A 10,669-nucleotide genomic window follows, 5' to 3' on the forward strand; every position below is an offset into this window, starting at 1 on the left:
AAGTTCACCAATGGGTACTAGGACATTGTAAAGTACATAATTACATAATCTGAGGGATGTGTGATTTCTGTTAAGTGATCAGGAATATGATTAAAACAGTCTTCAGTATTTCAGGAATTTACCAATAACTAGTTTTCCCTGCTGATTGCACTGAGAGTTAAAATAAGCTTTCTTAATCTGCCAATCTGTCCTCTTCTGTTTGTAAACATTGACTTTTTGGCAGTTGGTAGCAGTTTATGAGGCTGACTGAGACATAGTCATTGAGATCAGCATTTTACCTAGCAGCAAGCTCCTCTCTATACAGGACTCTATACAGGACCTTGGGGGTGCTTTTCTGTATTTTATTAAGCAACTTATGTGTCTGAAATTGACATTTGTTTGGCTGGTTGGGTTTATATTAGATAGTTTCTTATAAGGGATAAATCCTAAATCCAAAGGGAAGTTTCATATAGCATATTTAACGCACATTTAGTCTAAGCCTGTTGATGACTGTGTTTCTGTACTATTTACTCTGAAAGCTAGTTGAAAGGTCACTGTGAATTTAGAGGTCTTGATCTGTACTTAAATATAATAGTTACTACCTCCTTAGTATTCTTAGGTCTACAGAATGGGTTTCGTCTCCAAAGGCAGACACTGCTATAGTTATAAACAGGAAAATTTCTACTTAGCAAACTCCCATTTTCAGTTAGCTAATTATATCCTTGGCTTCTAGACTATAGAAAAACTTGCATTTTGTTCTCCTGTCCTCTGGAGTGTTCTTAAGTCTAACATTGGCAGATTCTGACCTGGTAATCTGGTCACTGCAGGCGAGCGTTCTTAGCTTCTGAGCCAAGCCAATCAGAGTGCCTTCCTTTAAAATCTTGCCTTAAACTTTAGGGCATCACTTAATTGGTAGAAATTCGAAAAAACCCGGGGAATGAATGAGTGGATGCTTGTGCTGTAGTATCTTTTTCAATATAGGCTTTACTCTAGGTTTTAAAATAAGCCTAGATGAAGATAATGATTTTTTTAAAAAAAACTCTTCTGCCATTACTACCTTGCCTTATAGAAAACAAGTTATGGGCAGTTAGAAGTAGGCGTCAGATACAGTTCTGAGCAATGCCTAGAATGCAAGTTGAGGCCTAACCTTCACCTTGCAGTTTAGTTTAACTCATCTCTGCACATTTCTCATCCTCTTTGAATTGACTGCTAGTAGCCAGGCAGTTACTCTTTTAGGAATAGCCTGTCAGAAGCCACAATTATTTCAAAGACTGGCTTTTCAGGAGATTTTACTAGTAGAATTTATAGGATCATGAAGAATATTGTCCCTCTTTTTATTGGCATTGATTGGTTGCTGTTAGTGTTGGTTTAACTCTTGAGCTGAGTTCAGTAGTTCTCAGTTTGGTGTGAAGTACAGTTTGTGCCTTATTTTTCTGTTCCTGGGGGTCTGTATTAAGATAGATGCATAGGCAGCTGGGCTGTTTGTTTGCTATGGGCCCAGCGAAGATTAGTGAAGATTAAACTAAGGATACTATCGTGCACGTGAGAATTTTGCTGCCCTTCAGCTGAAATTTGGACTCTGAATAACAGGAGAAGTTACCAATAAATGAGTTAATATTTCTTGTTGAGGCTTAGGAAAGATACTGCATCTCTAATTAAATGTTTACCCATTCAAAAAAGATCCTGACTTGGCATAAAAACCCATTACCACTTCCTGTTATCTTTCATCATTTGCCTGAGTTTGGAAAGGTAATGGTTTTGTGCTCTATGGAAGGATGCCCTTCCCAAAACCTAAGGCTTTCTCATTCCTACCAGCTGGGCGCATTGCTAAAAATGCTTTCCAGTGGGCTTGCTTTTGCCTGGCCATCACCTGGGCTGCCCCAGCTTGTAATTGGCCTGCCTTTGCTTCATAAGCTTCCCAGGGTGGTTCTTCTTCTAAAAGCTTGTATGAATTGCTATTACTGTCTCTTTATAGTTTAAAAATGAATCCTTTTTTGTTCTCTGCAACTCATTTGCTTTTTTCTTTTCTTTTCTTTCCTTTAAATTATTAACACCTGTTGATTCTTTTTTTTTTTTTTCTGGTTGGCCTGTCACTGCATTCCTGCTCCCCCTCCCTCTAGCTGGGTTTGTCAAGTCGCCCATGTCAGAAACTAAGCTCACGGGGGACGCCTTTGAGCTGTACTGTGACGTGGTCGGGAGTCCCACGCCAGAGATCCAGTGGTGGTACGCAGAAGTCAACCGGGCAGAGTCTTTCAGACAGCTGTGGGACGGTGCTCGGAAGCGCCGTGTCACCGTAAACACCGCCTACGGGTCAAACGGCGTGAGTGTGCTGAGAATAACCCGGCTCACCTTGGAGGACTCTGGGACTTACGAGTGCAGGGCCAGCAACGACCCCAAGAGGAATGACTTGAGGCAAAACCCTTCCATAACATGGATTCGAGCCCAGGCCACCATAAGCGTCCTTCAGAGTGAGTCCAGCACCCTACAGTAGTAGTACTGTAGTCTTTAGAGGTGGCCCAATGACCCTTCCCTTCTTCCTCCTTTCCCTCTACCCTAGTATGATCGCTTACCCCACCCTTTGTCTTTGTTTTTTCAAATCCGCGACCCTTCTGGTTGTAGTGTATGAAAACATTTGTGGCAACTTTATTTTCCATTTATTTATTTAATTATTTTATTTTGCCGTCCTTCTATTTTCCTTATTTCCCAACCCTTCTTTGTGTCTTTTTCCTCAGGAACAAAGAACTTGAGAAAATCTATGACTGTCCAAAGTCAGCTGTGCTGGGAAGAGGTGGGGAGGGAGAACTGGGGAAGCAAAAAAAAATTTAAAAGTACAAATGCCAGGCAGTCTAATGAGGGTAGTATTGAAACTGTTTCTTTTCCTCCTCCTTAATTTTGTAGTAGGTTTCCTGCTATCCTTTTGCTGATTGCTTCTCTGGTGCCTTTCTATTTTTGTTTCTCTCCCCACTCTAACTAATTTTTATTTCCCCTGTTCATCTGTTGGAAGTTCTCTGAATATAGCTAGCTGCCTTCACCTCTGTGGTTTTAAGTTTGTGTCTGCCCAGCCTTTTTCCTCACTGTGACTTGGTGTCATCCTGTTCTGTTGATGGGAATGTTACCATGGTGCAGTGTGGTGGTGTGTGTTTTGTTGGGTGGCATGAAGCTTGGTTATTTCCATAGCTCCAGCTCTTTTTCTTTTCTAAAGCAGTGGCATGTGCTTCTCTGACAGCATCACTCCAATGCAACAACACAGTTCTTACTGGGCCTGTTTTCTTAAAAGCAGCCACCCAGGAGTCTCTCCTCTAGTCTTGCTATCAGGAGCTAGGTGGTCTGAAGCTGAAAATTATATTGTATTTAAAACTATCATGCTGTCATGAAAGTCAGAATTGCATCTGGTTTCTATTTATAGACAGCTTGACTTTTATGTTTGCACAAAGTTCCTCATCTTGGTGGATGATAACCCCTAAAATAGTTTGGAAACCATTCATACTGGCTGTTTTTTGTCTTAAAAAAAAGAGGAAGTTAAATCCCAGCCCAAGTCCCCTTTGAGTCCTTTCTCTGTTGTATAAGTTAGGTCTGGGTGGCCAGTTCTCTTTCTGAAACTTGTATGATAGGAAACAGCCCACCACAAAATCAGTGCTCTCACTAGGAAGGGTTCTAGTCCTGCATTTGAGTTGGCTATGAATGAGGGGCATTCTGAACTTAATGGAGGGGCCTCTTACACTTTTGCGTGATTTTGAATGGCTCTGTGAGAGACCTGATTGATAGAGAATGAAGTTTAAGTAGTAAAATATTTTTGTGAGCAATTTGGTGATAACATAGTAAGGAAAGGGACCCTAAATGTATGTATACACTTATAGAAAAATATCAAATTAGTATTTATTTTGTATCCACTTGGAAAACTTGGGGAGGGGATGTGAAAGGGAGAGACAGGAGAGGCTGTTGCAATTGGCACTGCTGAATCAGAGAACCTGCTTCTGTGAAGGGGAAAAGAAAACCTGTCTCTGTAAAAATGGGGAACATTAACCCAGTGATTTTTCTTTCTTTCTTTTAACAATTTTCTCCCTTGCACGCCTCCTTCTCCTGCCCCCTTGCTCCTTTCCTTAAACAGAAAGCAGAATTATCCAAATGGCCACAAAGGTCTCTAGAAATTCATAGTCATAGACTGGGCATTTGGTAGTTTTACTTCCAAGAACTTTAACTTGTAGCTAAAAAGACTGTGTCTAGAGAGTATAGAATAGGGCTTTGGGTTACCTATGCATTAGTTCCTAAGAGCATATAGTACTTCCCCAATTTACTTAGAGACAAGTTTCTTATGGGTATCTGCATGGACTTGAGAGCCACAGCCTGGCTGGCCAGTCTTTCTCTGGATATCCATACCAGTTGGTTAACACAAATTATCTCTAATGCCCTGAATTTAACTTAATTGAATTGTTCTGTGATCTTAGGTCTCCCTAGAAACATTGCCTCCATAGGGAGGTTGAATTCTTCTAAGAATGACACACCAGTACTTTTCCTAAAGCTCTTTGAATAATGTAAACCAGAAGAGAAATAGGTCCAGCTTTTAGGCTTGCTTTGCCATAATATATTCTTTACATACACATGGTGGTTAGGGTAAGGGTCCTACTGTTGTTTCTAAGTAGAAGTCAGTGATAAGTAAATTATTTGCATTTCTAAATGTTCATCTCTCTTGGTCTTTGACTGGGTAGTACTGGGCCACAGAAACAAATGTCTCACCTTCATTCTGGTGTAGAATACAAATGTACTGCAGCCAAAGGAGCTCAGACTAGCACTAGTTTCACATACAGTAATCACAGGAGGCAGGTTACCCTACACTACAGTCCTCCTATGGTACAGAATCATATTGAAACCTAATCAACTTGCTCCCAGCTGACTCTTTCCTGGATCCTTAACATTTAAGGGAAAAAGTACTTTCTTTTACTTTCAAAGATTTCTTGGCAGAAAGTCTACCAGATTGCTTTTTATCACCTTCTTAATCTCCCTGAGCTGCAATGATCATTTGCATCGTCACAGGTAAGAGTAGCTTTTACTTTACCTCGTTGTATATAAACATCTGGAAACTCTTGGCCTCATTCTCAGAGTTCACCCTTTCTCAGTGCAGTCTGAGAGGAAGAACCGGGAGATTCCTAAGTGGGACAGAAAATGAAATTGGACAATAAAAATTCAGTGAAAACTTGAAAGTGTGTTTGGGTTTAATGTTGCTTTTGGTATCTTTTTAATTTCTCTTCTGTGGAGTACTGGTTCTATCTTTTTCTCTTCCGTTTTTGCTTGGTTTTAATTTTTCTTGGAATTGTGATGCTTTCTGCTGATGGTGTATGTGCGCCTTCCATTGCAGGGTTGCAGCTGTTCTGCTCAACTTCTTAAAACCCAGGGATTTGGCTTCTGTCCAGTGTGTCTTGAAACCATGGGACACCAATGCGCTAACGTGTTTACATGCATCTGCTTTTGTCTTAGTGGCTGCTATGCCTCCATTATTTGTATATAGAGAACCTGTTTGGTGTTACTAAGTAGGACCAGTACTGAGTGGAAAATAGCGATTATCCTGTTGTCAGAATTGGAAATAAGTAAGAACCAGTTTGTTAATTGAGGCAATTTCAAGATTTGCTTTATCATAAGATTATAAAGATACTAACTTTTTAAGCAGAAATTTTACATTGGTTTGGAAGTATCTCATGACTTCTCCATCCTCTTCCCTCCTCTGAACTATAAAAAGAAGCAGTTTCAGAAAAGGGAGACTCTTATCCTCAAGAGTTAGAACAATTCTTTATAAAATGATGAGAGGAGCTGCTGTGACAATACATACTAGAAGTAGCCAGATACAGGGAAGTGGGAAGTCAATCATGGTTGTTTGAGAATGGGTGTGGGGAGGAGGCACATACCTTTTGATGTAGATGGGCAAAGGTGATTTGGTTGAGACTTCACCTGAAAGAAAACATTTGATCCAAAGTAGGGGGAAAAAAAAAACCATCAAAGCCCTAAACCTGGGAAAAGATAAAACACAAGCAACATAGTCCTGATTATAATATGGAAATGAAAATTTAAAAGTCCCTTTAAGATAACCCTTCCAGAGATGATTCAATGTGATTTATAAACTTCTGCTTAATGGGTTCCATTTAGCTAATTGTAGGTTAATTTTTAGACAGATGTTATCTTAAGTTATCCAAGCCCAGAATAGAATCAGAAAGAAAAGTCTTTACCTTGTGTTAAGGTGAAGGTTTTTGGGGGCTAGGAGGTGTGAGTTGGGGGACAGAAATAGAAAACACAGTCACCTGTATTTTATAGGGCCATTTTTGCCGCTGATAGTAATTTTGGCCTTTTACATGTCGTTTCACTTTTCTAGCCCATAAAAGAGGGGAGTAAACCCTAAGGGCCTTGCAGTTCTAAGTTTCTAGGAGCCCTTATGCCAAGACATAGCACACTTTAGTATAATTGTGTTGTCTTGCAGTACAGTGTGTTCTAAAGTGCAATTCTGAAAAAGGTTGTTTTGGGAATAAATACAGGCTGGAAAAAGTCAGTAGTGGTTTAAGACGTTACCCTCCTCAGTATTTTAATGAGTGCCACAGACTTCCAACGGGAAGTTTACTTTTAAATTTAAGACCTTTTCTATGTGGCGGCCCTAGTTGGTTTCCCCTGGGTTTAGCAGGTTTCTCTGTGGAACAATCACACGTGTATTATGTGTTGCTTTTCCAAGGCCCCGCGGCTCCATAGAGTCTCTCCTGTAAGTGACACAGCGCCTTTGCACTCAGAGCTGCAAGGCAGAGCTCCATTTCTTATAGATGCCGAATTGGCTGGCGGTCCTTCCTAAAATTGTGGATTCAGAACTGTAAGTGGATTGTTGCCAGTGCAAGCACATGTGATACTCCCATTCTTTCACGTTTAGGCCAACTGGTTTTCAGGCTGTTGTCTGCGCTAGTGGTCATTTGCTTATAATCATTGTTTTTCCTTTTTTTAACTTCCTCCAAAGTGGTAAAGTGAAGTCCTAATGTAGTCCTGTCTGCCTTCCCTCTTCTTCTAGTCTCCCCATCCTACCCCATTTCGCTCTCAGGCCAGGGCTGCAAACAGTGGAAAACTATGGCAATCTGTCATTGTACACTCTTAATTACAGAGCCAAGAATTGTCACCAGTGAAGAGGTCACTATAAGGAAGGAAGACAACTTACTTTCTGTCACCCTGCAGTGTAACCTCACTTCCAGCTCTCACACCCTCATGTACAGCTACTGGACAAGGAATGGGATAGAACTCAGTGCCACCCGGAAGAATGCCAGCAACATGGAATACAGGTGAGAGGGACTAACCTGTTCTTGGGAACAAGTGAGAGTATGGATAAGATTACTGTTGATAAATTCTTAATCATTAGCAATTTATATAATGTGATTATGATTATGAAAATGCTACTTAAAAGATACATTGTAGACCTGAGTTGGCTCAGCAGGTAAGGATGCTTGCCACCAGGCCTGATAATCTGCATTTAGTCTCTGAAATCCACATGGAAGAACCAACTCTGGCAAGTTGTCTTGTGTGTGTGTGTGTGTGTGTGTGTGTGTGTGTGTATACATATACGAAGTAACTTGTTTTTTAAAGATGTGCTGGGTGTGATGGTGAACATGTTTTAATCCCAGCCCTTGAGAGGCAGAGGCCAGCAGGTCCCTGTGAGGCCAAGGCCAGTCTGGCTTACATAGTGAGTTCCAGGACAGCCAAAACAAACACACCCAAAAATATCAAAACAAAAAGGGTGGGAGATAGAGAGACACAAACACAGTGGGAATTATTTTGTTACAATAAGTTCAGCTGATTCCTAAACTGGACCACTGCCTCTCTAATGATGTGTGTTTTCATACTTCTCTAAGGTCATCCTTATAAATGTATCATAGCCTCATTAGAAATTACAGCATGTACATGTTGAAAAGATGAATTTGTGAATGTTTTTATTGAAAATGCCATATGATCTCATTTATTTCAGTGAGCTGAACTCTTTTCCAAATTCTGTACTTTGATTTGATATGCAGTTGGCCCTCTACTGATTGTGTGTGTGTGTGGGAGGCGTCTCTTTGTAGTTGTAATCCTGATGTCCTGGTACTCTCTAGGTATGGACTGGCTTCCAAATCACACAGACCCTCCTGAGTACTGGGATCAAAGGCATGTAACACCATCCTGGGCCTTGTCCCTCTCCTGGTTAGTCTAGTCTGGTGTATCTTAGGCAAGGCCTAGGATTCCGTCAAAGATTTCTAAATGATTGTAATGGGAAGTCATGTTTGAGAGCCATAGACGACCCTCTAACTGTGATAATTGAGAAATTGAGAACAAGAGGGAGTCATTTGCTCAGGGAATCACTATTAGTTAATAGCTGAGTCACAGAATACAGGCCTTTTGAATTATTTCATTAGTTGGAGAAGCAAATTGAAGTCAGCTTTGAAACTGGAACAAGGGATCTTTTCTGTGGGTAGATGTCCTCCTAATCAGGACCAGTCAATATAGTGATTTTTAATGATCTGGGGGTGAGGTTGGTAGTCTATAAATACCCTCTGAATAACAGAGGATATTTGCTGGTCTGAGTTACCTGGAACCCCAATCATATGGTGTCTTTTATAGTGTTGAGAACATTTGGTATCTCATCGTTTAGAAAAGTTTGTTTTGTGTTGCAAAATGATCTGGAAAAGGATCAGCTAATCCTTCTTGGCAGAATAGTATAAATAAAGAAATAGTACTTAAGGGAGACCAGGAAAGCCTATGGACTTAGCAGCAATATTCTGCAATATTTCACATCACTTAGATTTTTGTGCTCTTTATTTAATTGATATAACTGAGTTTTTAAGTCCTCATCCTTTTTTTCAGATGAGGAAACTAAGGCTTAGAGAGTAATAGGTCCTGTCTGCCTTTAAGGTCAAATACTACCGTATATTTCAGTACCAGTGTTAGATCCTACATCTACTTTGAATTGTTCCTGGAATGCATTCTTTCCCAACGGTACCTTACCACCTAGTGGCAACTTCATCTGTCTCCACTGTGGTTTTTTCTGATGCTATTTTGAGAATGTAGCTGTATTTTCATAGTTTGGAAAATAAATGTTAACTAGTTGGGACTGTTGGATGGTATTTACTTTTACTTCTGGCCTGTCCATTTTAAAGATTTTTTTTTTTTTTTTTTTAATATAATACCTTTTCCAAGAAAGCAGGCATCCAGTCATTTCCCCTGGGATTATTGTTGCCCACAGAGCTGACAGCTCTAAGTGAAGTTTTGGCTTGACTTTATCAACTGTGTCTTTGCCACTGTTCCCTTTTTGCCCCAGTTTACTTGATGGTCTCCAGGCTATGGATTAGAGTTTAGATGTTCTTGGTCTACTCCGGTAGTCAGCCATTGAACCAGCTTCAGAAGCCTGTTCTTCCTACCCTGTAGGAAACATTTCTGTTTGCTTTGATTTTCTTCCCATAGTTAGTCCAAGGGAATGGTTTTAGGAGAATGTAAACACATAGGCTTATGGGGCTGGAGAGATGGCCCAGAGGTTAAGAGCACTGGCTGCTCTTCCAAAGGTCCTGAGCTCAATTTCCAGCACCCACATGGTGGCTCACAACCATCTATAATAAGATCTGGTGCAAGCACACATGCAGGTAGAACATTGTGTACAAAATAAATACATAAATCTTAAACACACACACACACACAAACAAATCCAGAAACAACCAGCAACAACAACAAAGTAGGCTTTTCCTGGAACCTGGGAGTCTCCCCTCCCCCCTGACCCCCAAGTATTCCTGTGGAACTTAGAGTCAGCCAAACCAGGGTATGGCTCTTGCTCATTCCTCAAACTCTGGAACAGCTGACTTGTGTGTGTTTTCCTTTTGAGAGCATAGATTCAAGGTGGCAGCATATTTTTTTCAAGTTGAGAAGAGATTTTGACTGTTTCTTTTAGAATATTGTTTCTTTTAGAATATTCGTATCTCTGGTTTCTTAACTTGTGTGTATTTTTTTTTTTTTTTAATGAACAATAAGATGGGTAAATTTTTTGGATCAGTAAGTGGTTAAAATTAGGAGTTTTTATTAAACATTAATTTTTTGCAGTGGAGGTTTGGTTATCTTTTAAATTATCTTCAGAAGAATATTTTGAATCCACCCCGTATTAGTATTTATCCTTTAATCTGGGTGCGGTTGAACTTTTTTTTTTTTTAAGTTACCAATATTTGTTTGTCTGTCTGTCTGTCTGTCTGTCTCTCTCTCTCTCTCTCTCTCTCTCTCTCTCTCTCTGTGTGTGTGTGTGTGTGTGTGTGTGTGTGTGTGTGTGTGTGTGTGTATGTGTGGAGGATGGAGTGTATTGAGGCTGTATGAGGTTGGCATCAGCTGTGAGAGTTAAAAGAAATTAATGTCCTGGCTACACATTCTTCTTACAGTAATTTTTTTTAACTTGTCTGGATCCATGCATAGTTTGCTCTGACTTTGTATTTGTTCATTTATTCACTTGTTTACTCAATTCCTTACTACAATATGTGTACCAGGTGAGGGCTGAGTATAGAATTTTGTACCAGTTAAACAGTGCCTACTTACATAGAACTTGTTCTGTTTGTAGAAACAGATGTCAATCAAACAATCTGGTAAATACATGATTATGCATTGTGATAAGTGCTGTGAAGAACCACAGTGTAAGAGTAATGGGGGAGAGAAGCACAGTGTAAGAGTAATG

At 40.1% G+C, this 10,669-nt stretch overlaps 1 protein-coding gene across 2 annotated transcripts in view; it reads left to right on the forward strand.

Annotated features, from left to right (window-relative positions):
• The window catches only part of Nptn (neuroplastin), a 77,319-nt gene that overhangs the window by 33,834 nt on the left and 32,816 nt on the right, over positions 1-10,669 (forward strand). For both annotated transcript variants that reach the window (XR_008721792.1, XM_055621787.1), the window contains exons 2-3: positions 2,100-2,447; positions 7,103-7,277. Coding sequence is in view for 1 of the 2 variants with exons in the window: in XM_055621787.1 (XP_055477762.1) it covers positions 2,100-2,447; positions 7,103-7,277 (523 nt within the window). In the remaining variant the exon portion in view is untranslated. The remainder of the gene's footprint in view (positions 1-2,099; positions 2,448-7,102; positions 7,278-10,669) is intronic.

This window comes from Psammomys obesus, unplaced genomic scaffold, assembly GCF_907164565.1.
Source record: "Psammomys obesus unplaced genomic scaffold, mPsaObe1.curated_primary_1811, whole genome shotgun sequence".
In the NCBI taxonomy this organism is placed as follows: Eukaryota; Metazoa; Chordata; class Mammalia; order Rodentia; family Muridae; genus Psammomys; species Psammomys obesus.